Here is a 22767-nt window from a genome sequence, read left to right on the forward strand (position 1 = left end):
CCCCAGGAGGTGATGCAGTGGCCGTACTGGGAGCTCGGCGAGATGGAGGGGTTCCTCTGCGTCACGTTCATGGACGAGCTCGTCAACCAGGTGGTGGTGATCCGTCTTCACTTGGAGCACCGCGCCGGCGAGATCTCGTGGACTACTCTGGCAGGCCATTTTGAAGGCGGCTGTCTAAGGAACCGCGACGGGGTGATTCTGCTACGCTCGCAGGGCCCCGCTGAGGTGCTGGTGTGGGATCCTATGGCCGAGCTCGTCGTCGCCATGGACCTCGAAGGACGCACCACTCGCACCATCGGGCCCCTCTCCGGCCTTCAGTACTATGCGGATTTCATCCCTTACGTGAGCTCATCCACTGGGATCTTCGGGTAAAATTATGGCTTCCTGCTTTCTTCTCTTATGTTCGATCATACTGCTTGAGTTGCATTCCTAATTAATACATCTGTTGTGTTATATGCGTTAAATGGCGTCTACAATATGCTTGATCAGTTGATATATAGAAGATCTAGATGCGTGCACAACTGCAGACTAGTTTTGAAAATAGTATGGCATTTTCAGATGTATTGTTTGGTGAATAGAATTGTCTGAATATGTTAGTTTTGCCGGCTGGTTTGATATGGCCGCGCTTCTGAATATTACTGTTAGATAGAAAATTCCAGTCAATGCAAATGAAAGTACGAAACATGCATACTTTTTCTCATGATAGCTGCGTCTCATGAGTAACTACTTAATGCGATATATGTAAAATTTGATGACATTCTGCTTGTTAATAATGTGGTGTACTGTTGCGCACCTGACTACTTGTGACTTGTCGTTAACTGAATCATGTTTCTGCTGGTGTCATTGTTCATTTTTGAATGTTAGGTATGTTGATGTGGATATTGCTGTTGAGCAAAACTGAATGATTTGGTCTCTATTTGACCTTCTGTATTCTGCTAGTTTGGTTTTGTCCATCTGATGTAGGCTAGTGCTGTTGATTTTCATATGCTTATCCGAAATTTGTCTTAATTTTCAATTCGCAAGTAATGATCACCTGATAAGATTTAGAGTGTGAGAACCATGAATAGTCCCTTTTACATGTTCAGTTCTGGTCCTTTTAGAAGGCTGTTAGACCAGTTTCATGCTATGCTAAAAGGAACAGAGCATTGAAATTTAATGTTTTATTAGTTAACCTATTCAGATTTCTTTCAATAAACCTGTGTCTGTAGTGGACCAGTCAAGCTTCACTTGTAGTTGTGCTTTTCATGAAACCGGTTCATCCATGAATTGCAATAGCCGCTTTTGCTGAATGTTAATGAGTTTTGAGCTATCAGAGTTCAGATCTTAGGCTGTACGGGTTGGTGCAGAGCGGCTCTGCATTAGGTGATGTAACTACCAGGTCTCAGAGTTCGTGGAAAAGCCGTACTGTGACAAATTGTGACTTTGCACCATGGATTCAAATATGATTTTAATTTGCGTTGGTGTTAAGTTTGTTCAGAGTACAATTAAATTCTGTCCAGCACTGCAGTCCTAGCAAATTATCGTCTATCTTGATCTAACAAGAGCACGCATTGCTTATGTTCTTTTTCCCTTCCAGCGATGATGAAGCGAATGCTGAATGTACTATTGCAGTGATAAGATTGCTCCTGTGGTGGTTTTTTTTTCCTCTTTTTTTTAATGGTTTGCCGAGTGTATTTTAAGGGCACTCGGTAAACCCTCCACTTTTTGCCGAGTGTATTCCCTCGACACTCGGCAAACCGGCCGTTACGGCCCTGCTACCGTTTAGGCGCTTTTTTTTGCCGAGTGTCGGATTTCACTCTCGGCAAAATAGTTTGCCGAGTGCGCGATAGAAAACACTCGGCAAAAAATTGTTTGCCGGCACGTTGTACGCCGACTGCTGTTTGCCGAGTGTTACACTCGGCAAACCATTTGCCGAGTGTTTTTAAGCCTTCGCCGTGTGCGCTGGGCACACGGCAAAGTCACGAAATCCGGTAGTGGTTGTTGCTTTTTGTTTCATTCTAGGATGTTGAATTTGGATGGTTTAAGATGCTGATTTCAATTCTTGCAGCATGCAAGTTAATTTGTTGCAATGGTTCTTTGTGTGATGTTGCAGTGATTTCATTGGATGTTCCAACAATAAGTTGAATTAGATGCAATTGCTTACTCTGGATGTTGCAATAGCCTTGTTTGCATGTTGCAGAAGTAGAGTTAGTTTGTTGCAACTAAAAAAATTATGATTTTGAGTTTGTTGCAGAAGTAGAGTTAGTTTGTTGCAACTACAAAAATTATGATTTTGAGTTGGACCCGATTTTTATGGATTTGAGACATGTTTCAAGAGATTTTTTTTTGATGTTTTGCAAATTATTTTTTTTAAGCAGTTCTAGTTCCTCTACGATCTCCCAGGCAAGGATGTTGCAGTAAATTTGGTTTGTCGCAAGCATATAAAATCTGATCTCGTGGTGCGGAACTCAATTTTTTTGGTTCATTCAATTTTGTTGTGGATTGGTTAAGGAGTTGAGCTCCTTGATGATCTCTGAGGAGAGATCAAGGGTGAGCGACCACACAAGGAAAACTACAGGTTCAACTAGAGGTGTTGCATGAAACATGGTCGGATGTTGTGGTGAGATTTTTCTAGGTTTGGATTAGGGGACAATAAGGGCCCATGCTTGATAGGATTCTAGATTCTCTTAGAAAAATTTAGGATCGACCATAAGCAAGGACAGCAGGGGTGATAGGCCTAGGGCCCTCGAAAGTTAAGGGGTCCAACCTAAATATGTATGTAGTACATAGCCAGGTGCATGTATAGCCTCAAAGGCCTAAAAGCAACTACATAAAAGAGAGGTTATGGTTCAATCCAAGCCCTCAGTAGAAGAAATTGATGCCCTTGCTTGTCTTCTTCGCTTGTCATGCCGTCGTAACCAACGAACAAGATGGCGGGTAGCCCATGCAATCGTGCCCCAATCCCCTCTAAATTTCTCTTTTCTCTTTCCTAAAATCGAACGCCGCAACAATCACCTCATATTCTCCACCTTATGTCACCGTAATTAATGGAGGGGAAGATTTTGATTTCATGGATTCCCAACCTATTTGACTACAATTATTTCGATTTGCAATGACTCTACTCTATAATCCGTCAATTAGCCGTTGCATATAAGGTGCTACTTCGATTTGCAATGGCTTGATTCGTTGTTAAATAGATCTCTAGTTCACCTCTTCAGTATTCCACCAGCCACCGGAGTTGAGTGTGGAGTGGAGCTAGAACCACTTAGCAAAAAGGGATTGCCGACTGTTGTTGCAACTTGCAATTTGCGGTTTCATGGCAAGTTTTTTCTTAGTTATTTATTTTCATTATCTAAATTACAGCCTCGCACTATTTTTTTAAAGATAATTTGATTTTATTTATTTTTAATTATTTTCCAACTATGACATGTCCCATGGTTGAAGTCTCTATCTTCCGGTCGTTCCATGTGCTTTTATTTCTTATCTAATTCTTGTATGATGAGCATCTTTCATACTTTGGCCGTTGCGATATTCTCTAAAAAGTGTTATCCTTAGCATGTAAATACTATATTTTTTTTTACTTTTTTAATGTATTACTGCTGTCACCAAAGAACATTGTTTTTTGGTATACTTCTAAATATGTCGTATATTTGATTTTCAATTGAAATATAAATATTATTTTTTTATGGGGACCTCCAATTTTTGTTTCGCCCTAGGGCTGGCCCTAAAAATGTTTCGGTTATATTTTCTTTCTGAAAATATTTTTTTATGAATCAGAATAATTTTATGCAATGTTTGCTTAGTTAGATAGATTTTAATTCTGGAGAGGATGATATTTATAAATAAGAAGGAATTGAATCAGAGACAGAAGAAACCACATATTTATCCCTCGTGGTGTAAAAAAAGAAAACATTTTTCACATTTTGAATTCAAATCATTTGATAAAAACACCGTTTAACAGATATTCCAGTGATTCATGTCAGAATTCAAAATGTTTCTCGCTGCCAAACGCAGGCTAAGATTGTCTAGCTCCTACCACGCACGACGATGGAGGCGTCCTACTGTAATTCCGAGCGCTAGCCGCGCCCTTTCTCAACAACCGTGTGCAGGGTCTGCAGAGACATGCCGTCCTGGCAACACCAACCGAGCTACCAGGCCGCTCCACGTGGCCCAATCCCCACCCCTCCAGTCTTTCCCTGCTCCACGTGGCTGCACACGGAGCGCGCCAGCTAGCTTCCAGAGACCAAGGAAGGAACGTTCATGGCACCAGGATAGAGGGAGATGATTAAAAAAAATAAAAATGAAACGCGTCCAATTGCCGGACGACGACGAAGCAGCCGCCGCCCGCTGCCGAGAGCGACCTTTCGCTGCCCCTTCTCCTCATCGAGACGGCGACGCGTCTAAGCAATCCAACGATTAGGAAATCACGCGTCTTTGCGAGCTCTATATAAAGGGGATCGAGCGCTACTCGATGCCATATTGCCATCATCTCTACCCTTCCCAGCTGGCCAGCTTCTTCTTCTGCTGCTGCAGCTTGTGCTGTTCGTGCTTGATACTCCAAAGAGGACCCGTGCCAGCTCCTTGCAACTGACCATGAGCTACCAGGCTCCTCCCCCTGGCACCGGTGCTGCACTCTATCTATGCAAAAAAATCTCTTTCTTTTCGTGCCTTGGATCGATGATTCCGCTAGCTGCTATCCGGAGAAACATCTGAAATTCTTGCAAATTTGTTTGCAGTCTTTGTGTTTTGCTGCTGCTGTCTGCTGATGCGTGCGACTAACGCCTTCGAGTTATATCTGATATATTTTCAGGCTACCCGCCGCCGGGCACCGCGTACCCTCCTCCGGGCCAGCAGGTCTACGTCGCGCCGCCGCCGGCGTACCCGCCGACCCAGGACGGCGGCGCGTACGGCCAGCAGGAGCAGCAGAAGGGGACCACGAGCCGCGGCGGCGACGGCTTCTGGAAAGGATGCTGTGCTGCCATCTGCTGCTGCTGCCTCCTCGACATGTGCTTCTGAGGACGAGGAGCTCGAGCAGCAGCTGCTCGCCATGGCCAGGGCATGCTCTGTCGCTGCTGATGACCATCCCGTGCTATGCTGTGTTACATTACATATTGATAGCGTTAGTCTTTATTGCTGTGGTTACAGTACCCGTGTCGGGTATTTGTTGAGCCATTCGTTTGTGATGGTGATGCTGCTCTTCTTTCTTCTATATGTTATTTGACATTATTTTGGTAACGGCGCTGATTTCGTTTGATGATAATTACTCTCTTCGGTTATAAATACTCGTATGTTCGTCTACCAGCATTAGAGAGGGGCAAAATTTTAGTTAAATCCAACACCACAGGCTGCTATAAAACCTGGAGGGGTTTCCTCCTAAATAACAGGATTCTTAATTTATATTCTCGAGGAGGAAAAAAGTTGGAGTTTACTGATTATTTCGTCGTTGTCAGTGGTGGAAATACATCCATATCAATGGAATCAAGAAATGCATAAGAAACTGACAAATGTCACCTGTCCAAACTCGAAAGAAACAAAAAATTCCATGCACATTTACAGCAGCTTAAATGGATCGATTCCAACTTAGAAAATCAACAAGAGCAAGTCACCTAACGCAGCAAACCTCCAAAGGTTCAAACCAAACCCAAACAGAATGCCAACCTAACCCATCACGGGCAATGAGACAAGCACTACAGGCCTCATAGCATCAGGTATGATCCTGCTGAAAAATAATAGCTATCTACTTCTTAATCATCAGAGTAACCAGGTAACCTATATCGGTAGCAATACAGTGCAAGCATGCGATTCACATTATCTTGGCCATCACATCGATCAGAACATGACATACAATTTGACAGAGAAATGAAACCCCTAATTTGTGTGCTTTGTTAGTTGGCTTAGCTGACAAATTGGCTGGACTGCAGCAGTAGTTGTTTTCGGTAAGGCCACAAATTGTACCAAGCAACATAGCACCACATTATATGCTTATTCCCCATTGCTAAATAGAAAAAAACAATTGTCATTCTGCCTGTCAAGAACGAGGTTCCAGCACATCATTGACATCAAGTGCGAAACTACTCTGTACAATGAACATTGTCGTCACCGTCTCCAGCCATCGCTACAACAAATGGCATTTACTAATTCTTCTTGGATTTGAGCTCTGCAATCCTTTCCTCTGTGGCCTTCAGGGCATCGCCATATTTGCTTATGATCTATAAATTCGGTCAGGATTTAGTTTCTTGTTAGTAACAGGTTGCATCAGTTACACAAAAGAGATTTGATAATGTAAATGTGTGATCTTACTTCTTCAACTTCATCGGGAGTCATTATCAATGGGGGTGACAACATAATGTTATCGCCAGCTACCCTGATGAGCATCCCGCGCTTCTCACACTCAGCTCCAAAGATTGAACCAACACCTGAAATTACCAACCATAAGGAGCTCAATTTACTCTCGCCATGCAAATCATTCTTGGGGGACTTCTTTTAACTCTGAAATATTGATGAAGTTCATGTCCAACATTTTTTGTATCTAATTCATGAAAATTCAGCTTTTCCCCCAAAAGACTTTGAAATTGAATGAAGAAAAGGTTAGACGATTTTTTTTTTGAAATTTCCTGCGTTTTATTTTGGTAACTGGTCAAAGGGCAAGATTTTTACAATGAAATTTGAATCCCTGGATGAGTTCAAATTTAAAAAAAAAAACTGAAAGAAAATCCACATTTGAATTCAAAAGATTCAGCAACCATGGTGAATTTTTTCTCAAACCATTATTAGAATCCTGGGGTAAGTTCAATTTATTAATTGAGTGCAGTGGAAAAAGATAAAATTATCTTGGCTTAGGAAGAAGCCTAGAATATTAGTTTAATGAATTATACTAACTTTAAGTCCTAATCCTCACTGACATGAAAGGATTTCGATGGAAAACTCTGTACATTACTTACCTATTTCAGAGAAAAAATTTGGTAGGCTAAAAGTAGGATTTTGATAAAGAAAATATGCAATCAAGAAAGTTACAAACCCCATTCAGCTGGGAATGGATCATTTGGTGATTTGTTGTCGACAAATTCAGTTCCAAGTATCAGTCCTAGACCACGTATCTGTGTAAAGGAGCACACAAAGTATATGTGTAAACAAGAAAGAAACCTCTGATCAGTCACTAAACAATAAATATGTGTAAGAACATAGAAGACAGACACATACCTCCCCGACAATGGGACTTCCTGAGAAGGCCTTGATTCCCTCCTGGAACCTTGGAGCAATTTCGTTAACATATTTGATAATATTCCTTTCACTAATTGGAATGGAAAGGATCCATCAGACACATAAATCGAGATAATAGGAGTATTGTGCATCGTTATGGAAAGTGTGCTTTACTTATAAATCTTCAGGGCTTCTATGGCGACAGCACAAGAAACTGGATGTCCGGAGTACGTAAAGCCGTGAGCAAAAGAACCTTCAACAAAAAATTATGGCACTTGTCAATATAGTAGCAATAGAAAAAGGAGCTCACACGATGGGAACAGCTTTACCAAGCTTATTGCTCTGCGAATGAATTACATCCGTTATTTCTGGGCTAACAAGAATTGCTCCAATTGGCATGTAGGCAGAAGAAAGAGCCTGTTACACGAAAAAGAGGCATAAAATCTGTCAGTTTCTAAAAAAGCTCTCCTAACTAATAAGCGCCCTATACTGAACAAACCTTGGCAATGGAGACAAGATCTGGTTTAATATTATACATATCACATCCAAACATTGTTCCTAGTCTTCCAAATGCAGTGATGACCTACAAACAAGATGATTTACTAACTTCCGTACCAAGAAAATATTTATTAATCCATAATTTGATTTTCTATTTTATCGGAAAGCCTTATATTACCTCATCTGCTATTAATAAGATGTCGTACTTCTTGAGAACTGCTTGAATCTGTTGGGAGGGAACAAAGTTGCTCGAATTAAAAGATGCAGCACGAGAAAAGGTATTTAATGCGGAACCACCTAAGCTATACAAATTGCAGAGAGCAAAACCATTTTTCGCGGAAAATCAACAAGCTAATGAAGCTGCATAAATGCAAACAATACATTGTCTCAGTAGTTCAGTACAGAGCTACCTTTTCAAAAGTGATCTGAAATAACTCTATTTGTGCCATTTTAGAATAACCATCCCATTTTACTTACCAGAAACCATAACTATATCCTCAACGCACCCTTGAATCCAATCGTTCAGAGTGAAAAATGATAACCATAGAATGCTCTAAGTTTTGTTTCTAGTTAATGGGACATTTTACTATTTAATTTTAACCTAAAGGAATAAAAAAACTATTCAAAGTTTCCACAGTATTGAGAATTGAACCCGATGAATGATTACAAGTCCAAAGGTTTGTAATGTTGAAAAAGTAGTGTCAGAAATTGCTTCTGTACTTTATCGATTAAAACAAAGTTGTAGCCACCAAGAATTTCTAAAAGCGCAGTACCCAAGCTTTTTTTTCCCTCCTTGGGAGCCATGGCAAAAATCAAACACACTGTTATAGTTCACCTTGTCAAAATAGGTCTTTGGAGGAGGGATAACACCACCAGCACCCATCACAGGTTCAGCAATGAAAGCAGCAATCTGAAGAAAAAGGAGAGAATATCAGAAAACCATAAATAAACATATAAGAATGGATCTTCTATGACCTGAAAAGAAAAAAGAAAGAGAAATTTACTGTTTCTGGTCCTTCTTTGAGGATAAGATTTTCCAAGTTGTTGGTAAGTCTAGTTGAAAATTCCTCTTCTGTCTCGTCTATATCACAACCAAATCATTTCGTTAGCATAGTATGTGAGGTGATTGCACATAAAAGCACTGGCATAAGGGTACCAGGAAGATGGAAGCGCCAGTAGTGAGGGCAGTCCGTGTGCAGAACGAAAGGTGCTGGTAGATCAAACTTTTGATGAAGAGCAGGAAGACTATGTAAATGAAGAAGAAATTAGCAAGTGATAATGAATACATCAATAATGGAAGGAACATGTAAGTGACTCAAATGGGAACAGCAGAACATATGGGATAGTTTGGTTACCCTGATAGACTTGCTGATATTAACGTTGATCCATGATATCTGCAAGAACAATGCAGCAGACAGGTTGTAATGCAATTCAAAATACCTCCAGAATTTTTACAATCAAACTAGAAAACTTCAAGAATATTGCAACGCAATGGTATTGCTTGGAGGATACATGAATGTAGATGGATTATGACAATATACTTCCTGGATTATTCTTTTTGTTGCTAATCATGATGCAAAGTTATCACAAAAAAATGTGCATGTTGTGACCCTGTCGTCATCTGAAACTGATATGCATAGAACTTTTACTGGCCTCCAAGTCAACAAGGTATCATCCATCCCAGTGAACAACCATATATTCATACGCAGGACAAATGAAATTGAAGCATCATGTAAAGACGAGTCAACAATAGCAATAACGCATATACTGATTTGAGAACGACAATCTGATAGTGAGGAAAAAAGGGAGTCTCACGATTTTGAGCGTGAAATAAACTTCTTCTTTTCTGGTCTCCCTAATGCATTGTTATAATACCACACTAGTTTAACCTGTAGAGAACAAGCATGCATGTCATCGCATAAGAAATACAATGCCATAAGGAGATTAGCAGGAGTAGAGGAACAGGATTAAACATTATTTGTAGATAGGGATCAGTAGCAGAACACAATTTAGCAAGGTCAGGCCATGCTGCTGTAAAACTGCACTAGCTACGCATACCGTATTACCTATATTCCTCTAGAAGCCACTCAGGCAATGTAATCTGTCGGAATTACCACGACTAACAGGCCAAGTAAAAATAGATGTTGCTACAAAAGATGACAGTCTATACACCGTATAAGATTAGCAATCATTACACTTTTTATGTTTCAGTAAAATAAAAGATAAAAACATAGTAATTTTTTCTGTGCATAGCGTTCATTCTTTCAACTCAGGCCATCCTTTAAGTAGTAATGGTATAAACTCCAATGAATGATAGGTACTCTTTTATTAATGAACGTACCTGAGAATCATTTGCTTCCGAACCACTATTTGTGAAGAATACTTTTCCCATTTCCCTTGCAGTAAACATGCTGAGAATTTGATTTGCAAGATCCTGAAATAATGGCATCGGAACATTTAATGGTTACAGTTTACAAATTTAGCAATTTGTTCAAAAAAACAAGAAAGCCACTAGATGTGCTACGGTCAGCAGTAAGATCCCTTTTTCTTTTCTATTTCAAAGTAAAATTTAGGAATGGAAATCGCATAAGACAAGAAAAAAAAATCCGGCTTTTATCATTCTTGTAAGGAGGGTAATCAAAGATGAAAAAGTATGTACCAATGAGGGTTTGGTAGTACGGTTCCAAAAGGAGTGGTAGAAGGGTAATTTGTTTAATTGCTCTGTTGCAGCTTTGACTAGTCGAGGCTCATTACCACCTGAAAACAATGTGAATAGTATTTTAAGAAAAAAATGAGTTGCAATTGACTTCTATTTCATTAAGTATCGACAGAGCTTTCTCAGGTGTGAGTAGTCTGCAAGGGAGTTTCTTCATAGTTTTGACTTGGTTTCCATCACAGTACAGTGTAGCTCAATTTTGATACTACCTTCTGTTCATGAAGGAGTGTTCAGCAGGAAACTCTTATAGTCCTATACTATCTATTAATGACTTCAGTACAAGGCTAAGAATGAAGCGAGTCTAAAATATATGTATGGCTACATCCATGGAGAAATAATAGATCGCAAAAAATAGTATTCACAAAATAATGCATCAAATTGCTGGTATATCATAAAACCTGACACCACAGCTTGCACTTGCACTTACCTAAAGCTGTACACCAGAGTCCTGCAAGAGCATCTATATACTTCTTCCCATCGATATCGTAAACGTATGCACCCTGTGACATAAGTAACTACCGTGAAGTAAAACTGACAACCACTGTGATGTGAAGAGAAACCAACATGCAATTCATTTTCCAAAATAACAAAAAGGAAAGGATAATTAGCACAATGCCAGAGTGCAGAACCTCAGATCTCTCTATAACCAGCGGATGCAAATCGTTGCTCTGCCATCCAGCTGTGAATGGGGCCAGCATGCTATGCCCCTTAAACCTGACACAAAAAATATTTCAGCATTATTATAAGAAATTGCACACAATTATGCTTGTAGACATCATGTTTCAGCACTTGGAAATTTTACACACCCATTTTCTTCTGTAGCCTGAAGCGAAGGTTCAGAGCTGTAATATCTGGTTGGTGCCTCTGAAAAAGTATGTGTCCCATGCAAGCTTCCAGCACTAGCAACATACTTTACCAGCTTGCTTACCTGCGTGAGGAGAGGAGATGAAAGAAAAAGGACAAGGGATTAGGCACACATATAGCTACAAAAAAATTAACTGAAAGAAAAATGATTTCTAGCGTCAAACTGTCTGAAAGAAAGCTATAATCTTGAACAAAACCATTGCAGTTTGAATTTCCGCAAAGAATTATGTGATAACAAAATGGAGAGTGAAGACTAGTTGCGACAACACAAACGATTGGCTCCCCCGAAAAGCTAAACCAAATAAAAAACGGAAAACTTTGGTGGTTCATAAAAGAATAGAGTTCAAGAAGGTATTCTTCTTCCATGGTTGCTGAACTTTGGTCTATTGGTTTCTCCAAAATTACTCGAAGAAAGAGAAATGCCTAAAATCTGCACTACCGCTCCACTTGTTGGCTCCAAACGATTCTTTTATTTTTTTCGTAAAACAAACACTTCGACGTATATCTCCAAAACAACTCGCTTGCTGAGTTCGATCTTGTCCACACTGCTAAACGCGGATGAGAAAAAACAAGATAAGAAAAAAAAAAGAATCTCTCTCTCCCAATCCCCAGCGGCGATCAACAGGGCAGAGCAGTCATCACCTGGGAGGCGGCGGAATTGGGTCTGAGGAGGCCGCGGGCGATCATCTCACCTCGCCGGGATTCCGTCCACGTTCCTTCACTTCACTTCACGGGTTCTTGGAATTGGCAAGGGAGCGAGAGCGACAAGCGGAGGGAGAGGGATGCAAATGTGTGGGGGACGTGGTGGGATTTATCCGTCCGTTTCTGTCACGTGGGACAGGAGTTAAAGGCTCTTGATACATCCACCCGGAATCGCACACACATCGTGCGTTCAATGAACCTAACCAAAAAATGAGGCTGTGTTCGGTCATGATGGAGTCATTAAAATGGTAAGGTTGGTTAACTTTAAAATTGTGTTTATTTGAGACTGAAATAACTAGATTAGCTAATTTTTATAGGGTATACTAGCTAAATCTAGTTTACTCATGTCTTGAATAAGCAAGCATCAAGGCCAAACTCTAAATATGTTTTTATCATTAGCCATCTAACACGCTAAAGAATGCAAGCATTTTGGACAATTATACTAGTCCCATCAATTTAACCACATAGGAAATGCTTTGACGCTTCAAACCCTTTATTCTATTCTAAAGAGATGCCCTGCCTTAGTGCTTGCAATGACGATAAATTCACACACTATGTCACCCTCACGATAAGCATATTTAACTTTTGCTGCTATGTATTTCTTTTAAATATTTGAAAGTTATAATCCTGTGGATAGAACTTCAACTCTACCTCTAACTTCAATTATTACTAGATTCATTTATGTCACTAATTTACAATATTATCACATAGATATACACAATTATTTATGTGTGCCTCAATCTTATGGTTCACAAAGCTTTTTTTAAAGTAAAAAGGTCCTCAATGACCACCATTGAATATTTTGAACATTCCATGTTGAATCAGAGGCAGTGTTAGAGCCTATATGTCAATAACACAACGAGTGGCACGCAACATTCAGTGTCATATAAGTAATTTCCCATAAAAAGCAATTATACTCTCATAAAACACCGAAATAGAGGTCCAAAAGAAATGCAAGGCCACCTAAATACCCATGAGAAAAGCTAAGGTCTAGGGTTGTCATATATTGTAGTTGTATTCTAATAATAATTATTTTTTTCTTCATAATTGTTGGTGACAACCTTAGACCTTAGCTTTTCTAACCGTGACTATGAGTGCCAACTATTGAGCTACTATTGAGACAAAGAAAAAGAGGAAGGCCAATGCTGGTAGCATGAGGAACCCAGAAAGATAAAGGATGCACAGAAAATGGAGCAGCGGGTTCTCAACAAGCACCACCTAGCTGGTCATTGCTCGATAGAATCTTTTTGATTGGGTACAACGTTTGTGTGAGTCAATCATTTATCATCCATGAACTCCACCAGCACGTCCACCTCAGCGTGACCAAGGATACAACAAACAAGGTGGACGAGGCTCGCCTGACGTCAGTGGCCACCGAGGCATCATCAGCCTATTGGTATTGTCAGGAGCATCACTGATAAAAAATTGTAACTCCTGCATTTTCCGTCAAGTGAAAGTAACTCCTGCTCGTGACGAGGCTCGCTTGACGTAACAGACGCCATTGATCATGTCAGAAGGTAGTAACGTAGAAACTATTTCTGCTCATGATCACGGTTAGAAATATTATCGGTAATCGCTTGTTTACAATAGTTATTGGACAATTCAATTCGCACCGTTTTTATAAACCGAACGGTTACCGACCAAATTTAAATTTAAAATTCAAAAAATAAAAATAAAAATTTAATAAAATTTGACCGGTTTCTACCGAATTTCACTAAATTACTGTACGGTTACCATGTTAACCGATAACCGTTTGCAAAACGGTAACTAAAACCCTACTCATGATGCGCTCTCTCTCTATATCACTGTATAGTCTCCTTTCCTCATTAAAAAATGATGGCACAACAATTTAAGCCTCATCCGGAACGTGTGCCCATTTTTCGAGGTTCTTCGTTAAAGAATTGAATGAAATTTCAGTTTCTGGATTTGTCGGTTGTCGGAGGATTAACTTCTGTCGCAGGGATCCCGAGAGACCTCTTTTTAGAGATTCGGCTAGGGGGATGATCCTAAATAAGTTCGTCGGAGAAATAAATGGAAGTGAATGCAAATGCAACGGCCGGTGGAGGGGGATGATGATCTAGTGCGAGAAGAAATAAATGCACCGGAATTTAGACAGGTTCGGGCCGCACGGGGGCGTAATACCCTACTCCTGTATGGATGCAATAACTGTCCTGAGGAAAACCCTCAAGGATCTTGCTGGCTACAAGGATATTTGTCTCCCTAAGAGCTTGATCCTCCCTTATCTTGGGTAGGGACTGTGCCTTGGGTTGATCTATGGCTCGGTCCTTGGTGTTTCTGTGTTCTCTTTTTTTTCGGGTTGCTCTTGGGTCGGGGTCCTTTTTCATTGGATGCCGGATGTCGGATGTCCGATCCCCGATCTCCTCTGTGCTGCTGACTCTTTTAAGCACTCGCCGGCTGAGATATGCCCTGAACGGGAAGGAGGGGGGCACAAGTTTCGAGGCTTCGTGACTGAGAAAGTCGTCATCATTTCTTCTGGGTGAAGTGACGGGGGGTGGAAAACGCGGCGCATGCCCGGTCACCTGTTACCATAAACGCCCTGGCAACGGGCGCCGCAGAGAGGGCCCACCGGGCAGCCGCAGAGCAACCCGGCGTGCTCACCCTGTCTTGTTACTCTGCCACAGCAGGGCGGCAGACGGAACGCCTTGATCCTGGCGATGTTATCCCGAGACACACCGGAGGATACGGGACGGGACCCGTGCAATTAATAGCCCCACACCTCTCTGCCAAAACATGGCAGGAACTGACACCGCAGCGGGAGCAGTTGGGGATGTCAGGCTACGCACGCCCATTAAAATGCGGCCTCAGACCTCTGACTGATTGACACCTCATCGGTGGGCCCCTCGGGGGCCTTTCTGGGTCGTCGGGGCACCGAGTGCTCGGGGGTACTGTTCACCTCCCCAAGCACTCTCTCCCGAGAATGCCTATCCTTGCCCTTGGGGTATCGGGTGCTCGGGGGTACTGTTCACCTCCCCGAGCACCCTCTCCCGAGCACTCTTGCACGAACCTTTGGGGAACCGAGTGCTCGGGGGCTGCCACGTGCAGCCCCGAGTACTCTCTCCCGAGCACTTTCACACTGACCCTCGGGGAACCGAGCGCTCGGGGGTTGCCGCACGCAGTCCCCGAGCACTCTCTCCCGGAACTTAGCTCTTCTGATTGTCGGGGGACTAGGATGCTCGGGGGTAACCGGGCACCTCCCCGAGCACTTTCTTCCCGGTACTTAGACTCTGCGGATCATCGGGAAACTGGGGTGCTCGGGGACCAGGGACTGTGGCCCCGAGCACCTTCTCCCGGGACTTTGAACTTTCCTCACCCCGCAGGAGGGATCTCGCAGGATGGCGACACGTGGCGGGTGGCTGGCCTGACCTCGGGACTCAGGGACCCCCCGTTCCTGATACCAACAGTAGCCCCCGGGCCCATTGGCAGGCGATGGCACGGAGACTGCGGATGGGCCCTTCATCGCGAACGAGGCCGAGGCTGGCGTGGACGCCACATGGCAAGCCTTCAAGAGGTGGCCCTTTAAATCCAGACCTTTGGTACGGCCCAACGGGGAGACGAGTGGACGCGCGTCCACACAACTCCCGAAGGGCATGACAACGGGACGGGCGGCACGCGCGACTGCCGCGCAGATCGAGGAAAATACGCCTGACAGCCGCTGACACCGCACGATCAGCGGGAGATTCGCCTGGTGGTTGCGTCGACCGAGGAAACCGTGCCGCCGAGAGCACCATTGGCAGGGGACGTTTGAATTCCCTGAGATATAAGAGGGGGAGGGGATCGATCCGCCCCCCTCTTTACGCCATCGTGCGATCTTGATCTCGTTTCCTTCGCGCTCCTGAGCCCTTAGAATTCCTTAGGCGATCAAAGCGCTTCTCCCTCTTCCTCTCCACCACCCAGACAACCTCCCCCTCCGACGAGATGCCGAGAGCCGGGGGAAGCCGCTGTGACAGGACTCCGGACAGCGTACTGCTGGAGTCTCGCTTGAAGAATGAGGAGGCGGCGGAGAAGATCAGGAAGCTGCTGGTCCCCGAGGGCCAGCAGGGGGCCTCGGTGGTGACGCCGGCGAACTTCCCACCGGCGACGACCATCCCCGGGCGCATCATTTTGTTCACGTCCTTCGTGGTGACGGGACTGGTGCCGCCGTTCTCGACATTCTTCCTCCAAGTCCTCGACACCTACGGCGTGCAGCTGGTGCATCTGAGCCCCAACTCCGTCATCGTGCTGGCGGTGTTCGCGCACCTATGCGAGATGTTCGTGGGAGTGGCGCCTTCGGTGACGCTTCTTCGACATTTCTTCGTCCTACGATCGGCCGGGAAGAAGAGGGGGTACTCCACGGCGGACGTCACGGGGTGCTGCAACCTTCGGCTGCGGGACGACATGGGGGAGCGGTACATCCCCCAGGTGCTGTGAAGCAAATGGGAGGAGTGGCGGCGGGACTGGTTCTACGTCGACGTCGACCCCCATGACCGTCTTGCCCTACCGGAGGTGGCGGCGGAGCCCCAGAAGTCGACATGGGAGGCACCGCCGCCGGAGGACGCGAGGTTGGAGCCGGTGTTCGAGCGCATCAGATTCCTGCGCGACGCCGGGCTGACCTCGGTGATGGTGGTGGTGGACTTCCTACGCCGCCGCCTGGCACCCCTATGTGAGCGGGCCCGGCCATGCTGGTTCTACACCGGGCCCGAAGACATCACTAGGACCCAAATCGGCGCAAGCTGGGACCTAGGCTCAGTGGAGCTGAGGGGCTTGATTCGGGTGGTGAACGGCGTGGAGGATACGAGCCGGGCGGAGCTCTCGTGGCCAGAAATGGCGCTCTGCGCCAACCCCGAACGCATGATGATCCAGGCGAAGCTCCCGGAGTTCGACGCCCAGGGGCCCATCGACCGGCCGAGGAGCCGGAGCCCTGAGGCCCCCGAGCTCCCTGGATTGGACGAGGCGGCCAGTGAGGGGGCCGCGAGCAGTCCGGTGCGGGCCGGAGGCCCGGGGGCCGCGAGCTGTGAGCCGCAGGCCAGTGGTGGAACCGCTGCGGGCAGCAGCCGCTGCACCGGAGAAGAGGGCACCGCCGACAGCGCAGTGACGGCGACGCCAGAGGACAGGGGGAAGCGCCCCCGTCTATACATTCCCGTGCCGGAGTCCTCGCCGTCGCCATCGGCAGCGGCGGCGTTCCCGGTCTTGGAGCCACACCTCGTTTGGATGGGGCCTGACCCGGCGCCCGAAGACCGCGCGGTGGCCCCGCCGAGCCCCCGGTGGAAGAGGAGAAGGGAGGACTCCAGACCGGCACTGTCGGGCCCGGAGTTCAGGCTCCCGGCGGCCAAATGGCAGTACCAGGGGACTACGACCGAGTAAGTCTCATCCTTCGTTCTTTCTTGGGCGCGCTTCGCCCGAACTAAGCTTCGGTTTTAATCTTCGTCTTTCTCCTGCAGGCCACCCACGGGCGCCGCCGAGGTTCAAGGAGCGTCGGCACTGGCGCCAGCACCCGAGCCAAGCCGGCTGGCGGAGCCGAGGCAGGCAGACGTGGCGATGGCAGCGGGGCCAGCGGACGTGACGGCAGAGGTGGGGACGGCGGACGCGGCGGCCGAGGCGAGGATGGCGGACGCGGCGGCCTCGCCTCGGCCGCCGCGGCTGAGGCAGGGACGGCGGACGCGGTGGACGAGGCGAGAACGGCGGACGCGGCGGCCGTGGCAGAGCCAGCGGATGCGGTGGCCGAGGCGGGGACGCAGCCATCGCCCGAGCCCTCGACGCCGGTCGAACCTACCCCGGGCGTGCCGAGCCCGGGGCGGATGATGGTCGCGATTGAGTGCGTCCAGGTGGCGGTCGAGCGGCTGGGCACGACGGTGGACGCGAAGGAGGATCAGCTTACGACGGAGCGCGCTAGGCTGGACTCGGCGAGGGCACAGCTTACGATCGCCCGGCACGCCTTCAAATCCCGCCTCGCCGCGCAGCGCATCGCCAACGAGGAGGAGCGAAGCGCTATGGAGGAGGCCCGCGCGACGGCCGCGCGGGAGCAAAAAATTTTGGAGGATACCCACGCGGAGATCGCGCGGGAGCGGGAGGTTTTGGGGAGCGATCGCGCAGAAGCTGCGCGGGAGCGAGAAGACACCGCCCGCCTGGCGGAGGCATCACGGCAGAAAGCTGCCGAGGCCCTTGCCAGGGAGAGGCAGGTGCAGGAGCGGGAGGAGGCGGTCGCGAGCCGCGAGTGGGCGGCGGAGGCCCATGAAGCTGACCTGACCCTTCGGGAGAGCGAGGTCGACCGGGCGCATGCCGACTTCCAGCGCTGGGCCGCGGAGCTCCAGAACACCGAGGGGGACCTCCGACGCTGGGAGGAGGATGTCGCCATCCGGGAGTTCGATGCCAAGATTACGGAGGCGGACCTGGGAGCCCGGGAGGACTTGCTAACCCGCCGGGAGCTGAGGCTGCCGAGGCGGTGGCGGCCGTCGCTGCCAGGGAGGAGCAGAACGCTAAGCACGAGGCGGAGCTGACCACCCGCGAGCGGGCTCTGTCCGAACTAGTGGCGCAGGCGAAGCAAGCTGCTGGCCCTGCACCCGATGTCGGCTCTTCTGGCGCGGCCGGGGGCCAGGGTCTCGAGCAGCAGCTGCGGACCGCGAAGGAGAAGCTTGAGGCGGCCTTTGTCGCGCGGGTCAACCTGCAGCAGATGTTGGAGGACGTACTCCGGCGGATGCGGCGGGCCGTGGTGAGGGCCGACCTTGGGCGACTCGTCGTGGATGAGAAAGGCGACGCCCCCGGACGACACGTCCTGGGACTCCAGCAAGTCTGCGAGCGCCTCGAGGCGCTGCCTTGGGCCGTCCAGGAGCTTGCCGCCCGGGAAGGACGCGGCTTGGCCCAAGCGGTGGCCGAGCATGTTCTGGCCTGCTACCAGAGCAGAGACTCGAACTTCCCGCTGGAGCCAGCGCGGGAAGGAGTAGTCAACGCTGAGGGAGAGGCCGCCCGGGAAGCGGTTCGGAGCACCGCTGCCGAGGTGGCAGCCGGCTTCAGGCGGGAAGCGCTGCCGCCGCCCGCCCCTAGGGATGGTCAAGACGACTCCGACGCTGACTCTGCCTCCGATTAGGCTTTTGTAGTAGTTTCCTCTTCTTTTATTTTTGTCTTGATGTAAATACGGGAGTGATCCCTCAGAAATGCTTGTATTCCCCTTGTAAATATAATGGAAGCTTTTCTTCGGGCTTGCGACCCCGATATTCTTGAGTACTTAGCATTTCTTCTGAGTGTTTGATGTTGTTTCTGATGTTCTGCCTTGATGTCCCGAGGAGTACTTAGTCGGTTTGATCCGACCTTTGCATCCCCGAGAACGAAGTCGTCCCGATCATCCTTCTCGGCGCGTTCAGCCCCCGAGCCCTCGCGAGTTCGCGTTGGCTAAGTCAAAAGACAAAGACACGAACTTCCTTGCTCGGGAGATAGGTCAATCCAGCACGGAGCATGCCATGGCCGGTGAACACTTTTTCACCTTGCGACCACTCAGTCAGCAGACCGGAGACACGTGCGGGCAGAAATGCGACCAAAAGTCCCCATGGTTCGGTGGTGCCGGGCTTAAGATGGACCGAACCGAGCACCGACAGCCCGCCCCTGAGGCCTAGGCTCCGAACTACTCGAGTGGCTCGAGCGATAGGATTACTTAGGGCGCCTAGGGACTCGGTAGTGCTCAGGGCCCTTAAAAGCGGACCGAACACCACGACCACCATGAAAGACTTCGGTCAGACATTACCGCACGTACGGTACACCTTTCTATGGATCGTTCTGTCATTCTAGGAAAAAGTGGACACACAGTAGGGTTTTGTGCGCGAGGAGACCATCTCACCGGGCAGATTAGAACGCGAGGGCCCCTGAGGACGACTCGGGAACAAAATATTATTGAATGTAAATTCGTCTGAATTTAACCACTCACCGGACAGCTATCGGCCTTTCGGCCAAACTGATCCAGGAGGGGCGTGCGCTACGAGCTCGGGGTGCCCGGGGACTTGGTTCCCTCAGCCGGGGCCCCGAGCATCAAGGGGCGCGCGAGGAGCCCGGGGTCGGGTGATCTCGACCGCTCATGCTTAAGCGGTAGGACCACCCGGAGACCCTTGGGGCCAAGCAGCGACCTAGGCGTCAAGGCCCTCACGGTCGAGGTGCCTTTTTGTTTTGATTGTCGATCTGTGACTTAAGAGAAAGTGGAGAAGATCATTGTTTGGTGCGCTCTGTTAGTGCGGTACTCACTATAGACTACTCTCATTTTCGACCCGAGACCTCTCGAATACCCAGACCGGCGGACAAGAGCAGGCAGAGGCATAACCCAGAGGTCCTATGGTTCAGTGGCGCCCAGGTATGACAGACCAGACCGAGCACCGACAGCCCGCCCCTGGGGCCTAGGCTCCGGACTACTCGAGCAGCTCGAGCGATAGGATTACCCAGAGCGCCCAAGGACTCGGTAGTGCTCGGGAGATCTGCCACGACACCGAACACCACAGCCTACCACATCAGACATAAGTCAGCGGCAACCGCCCGCACGCATACCAATCGGGATTCTTTTATCAGCGGGGAAAATGAGAGAGCGAACTTTTCTCGCACAATCGAGCATCTCACCAAACAGATTAAACATATGGAATCCAGAGAAATGAAGTTGACACACAATTGCACATTAATATTCATACTGAATTGACAATTTTTTACAAGGTTGGGTGACTTACCCAGCTAGTGGTAGCCCCCGGTCAACTTGGACGGGGGGGGGGGGGGGGAGAAGCCCCCGGCCTGGTTGACCTGAGCCGTGAGCATGGCCATCTACAAGTAGAACTTGCACAGATGCTCGATGTTTCACAGGTTGGGAAGCGGCTGCCCATCCTCTGCCGCCAACCTGAAAGAACCTTCTCGCGGGACCCCGATCATGGTGAAGGGACCTTCCCACATAGGGGACAGCTTATTCTTTCCTTCGCGCGACTGGACGTGTTGGAGAACTAGGTCCCCCACCTCGAAGGACCGTGCCCGGACGTGGCGCTGGTGATAGCGCCGCAGGCTTTTCTAGTAGCGGGCTGCTCGGACGACGGCGCGCCACCGGCGCTCTTCCAGGTAGTCGACGTCGTCGCGCCTCTGCTGCTCTTGCTCACCCTCAGAGTATGCATGCACCCGAGGAGAGCCTAGAGTGAGCTCAGAGGGGAGGATCGCCTCAGCGCCATATACGAGGAAGAAAGGAGTCTCCCCGATAGCGCGGCTTGGCGTGGTCCGGTTGGCTCATAGCACGGTGGGTAACTTGTCCACCCATCCCTTCCCATGCTTTGCGAGCACGTCATAGGTCCGGGTTTTGAGGCCCTTCAGTATCTCCGCGTTGGCACGCTCAACTTGCCCGTTACTCCGAGGATGAGCGACAGAGGCGAAGCAGAGCTTGATGCCGAGGTCTTCGCAGTAGTCCCGGAATAGGGCACTTGTGAATTGAGTGCCGTTGTCGGTGATGATCCGGTTTGGGACACCAAAGCGACTGGTGATGCTGCGGATAAACTGGAGCGCCGTGTTCTTGGTCACCTTGATGACTGGAACCGCCTCCGGCCACTTGGTGAATTTATCGATGGCGACGTAGAGGTACTCATAGCCTCCGATTGCTCGGGGGAATGGACCCAGAATGTCCAGCCCCCAGACCGCGAAAGGCCATGACAGGGGGATGGTGTGAAGAGCCTGAGCTGGCTCGTGAATCTGCTTTGCGTGGAACTGGCACGCTCTGCAGCGCCGAACCAGCTCAGAAGCATCCTGGAGGGCTGTAGGCCAGTAGAAACCTTGCCGGAAGGCCTTCCTGACCAGTGTGCGGAACGATGCATGGCCACCGCACTCGCCCTCGTGGACCTCAGCGAGGAGCTCGCCGCCTTCTTCCCGGGAGATGCATTTCAGGAGAATTCCGCCTGCGCTACGCCGGTAGAGATCCCCATCTACTATGCCATAGCGTTTGGACTGCCGAGCAACTCTTTCAGCAGACGCCTCATCCCCGGGAAGGGACTTTTTCTTCAAGTACCCTTGGATGTCGTCCATCCACGAGGCATCTTGAGAACATTCAGCAAGTGCAGCGCACTCGTCGGACGGCGGGGCCCTGACGGGGCTTCCCACTGAGGGCATCACCGGGGTCCCCTGAATTGAGTTCGAGGTTTCCCCTTCGTCCTGTTCGGCAGGCAGGACGGAAGGCCGTGTGAGTCTTTCTTCAAAGACTCCGGCAGGGACGCGCGCACGGGAGGAGGCCAGGCGGGAGAGCTCGTCGGCCAGAGCATTGTCGCGGCGAGGGATGTACCGCAACAATAAGTCCCCACCGAGGTGGTAAAAGTAGTTTTTTCTTCATCCTCTACGGCCATGCGGATCTGGTGATACCCAGAGTTTGCATCTAAAAAACATAAAAGATCATATCCCGCAGTTACATCTACAATTTGATCTATGCGGGGCAAGGGAAAAGGATCTTTAGGGCAAGCCTTATTTAGGTCGGTGTAATCCACACACATGCGGAGCTTGCCGTTGGCCTTCGGGACGATAACTGGATTCGCCAGCCACTCGGGGTGGAGGACCTCTCGGATGAATCCAGTGGCGAGGAGCTTGCTGACCTGCTCTCGGATGAATTCCTAGCGCTCGGGCGCCTGCCGCCAGACTTTCTGCTTCACCGGGCGCGCGTCCGGGCGCACATCCAAGTGGTGCTCAATCACCTCCCTAGGAATCCCGGGCATGTCGGACGGTTGCCAAAAAAACACGTCGGCGTTAGCTCGGAGGAAGGTGACGAGCGTGCTTTCCTATTTGCAGCCCAGGTCACCGCCGATTCGGACGACCTGGGAAGCGTCTTC

The 22767-nt window shown here is 48.5% G+C and overlaps 2 protein-coding genes across 2 annotated transcripts; one reads left to right on the plus strand and one right to left on the minus strand.

Moving 5' to 3' along the window:
• The first annotated feature begins 4443 nt into the window (after positions 1 to 4443).
• On the plus strand, positions 4444 to 5214 carry LOC133895484 (protein CYSTEINE-RICH TRANSMEMBRANE MODULE 9-like). The gene is made up of 2 exons (XM_062335824.1): positions 4444 to 4603; positions 4790 to 5214. Exons 1-2 carry the CDS (start codon positions 4573 to 4575, stop codon positions 4993 to 4995), a joined length of 237 nt encoding a protein of 78 aa, XP_062191808.1. The 5' UTR covers positions 4444 to 4572; the 3' UTR covers positions 4996 to 5214.
• A 729-nt stretch (positions 5215 to 5943) lies between these two features.
• On the minus strand, positions 5944 to 12050 carry LOC133895483 (probable gamma-aminobutyrate transaminase 3, mitochondrial). The gene is made up of 19 exons (XM_062335822.1): positions 11900 to 12050; positions 11200 to 11321; positions 11023 to 11107; positions 10821 to 10893; positions 10337 to 10434; positions 10019 to 10111; positions 9493 to 9566; positions 9033 to 9071; positions 8834 to 8922; positions 8682 to 8758; positions 8513 to 8587; positions 7856 to 7903; positions 7679 to 7762; positions 7509 to 7596; positions 7354 to 7432; positions 7180 to 7270; positions 6998 to 7076; positions 6280 to 6395; positions 5944 to 6188 (listed from the first exon to the last, which is right to left on the minus strand). The coding sequence occupies exons 1-19, from the start codon at positions 11942 to 11944 to the stop codon at positions 6114 to 6116; spliced, it is 1530 nt and encodes a 509-aa protein (XP_062191806.1). The 5' UTR covers positions 11945 to 12050; the 3' UTR covers positions 5944 to 6113.
• Positions 12051 to 22767: the final 10717 nt, after the last annotated feature.

Source organism: Phragmites australis, chromosome 16 (genome assembly GCF_958298935.1).
Source record: "Phragmites australis chromosome 16, lpPhrAust1.1, whole genome shotgun sequence".
In the NCBI taxonomy this organism is placed as follows: domain Eukaryota; kingdom Viridiplantae; phylum Streptophyta; class Magnoliopsida; order Poales; family Poaceae; genus Phragmites; species Phragmites australis.

Coding starts and splice junctions, on each gene's coding strand:
- LOC133895484 (XM_062335824.1), top strand. CDS start 4,573: ATGAGCTACCAGGCTCCTCCCCCTGGCACCG. Junction 4,604..4,789: donor GGCTCCTCCCCCTGGCACCG/GTGCTGCACTCT, acceptor ATATATTTTCAG/GCTACCCGCCGCCGGGCACC.
- LOC133895483 (XM_062335822.1), bottom strand. CDS start 11,944: ATGATCGCCCGCGGCCTCCTCAGACCCAATTCCGCCGCCTCCCAG. Junction 11,108..11,199: donor CAGGCTACAGAAGAAAATGG/GTGTGTAAAATT, acceptor TTTTTGTGTCAG/GTTTAAGGGGCATAGCATGC. Junction 9,072..9,492: donor TTTATTTCACGCTCAAAATC/GTGAGACTCCCT, acceptor TTGTTCTTGCAG/ATATCATGGATCAACGTTAA.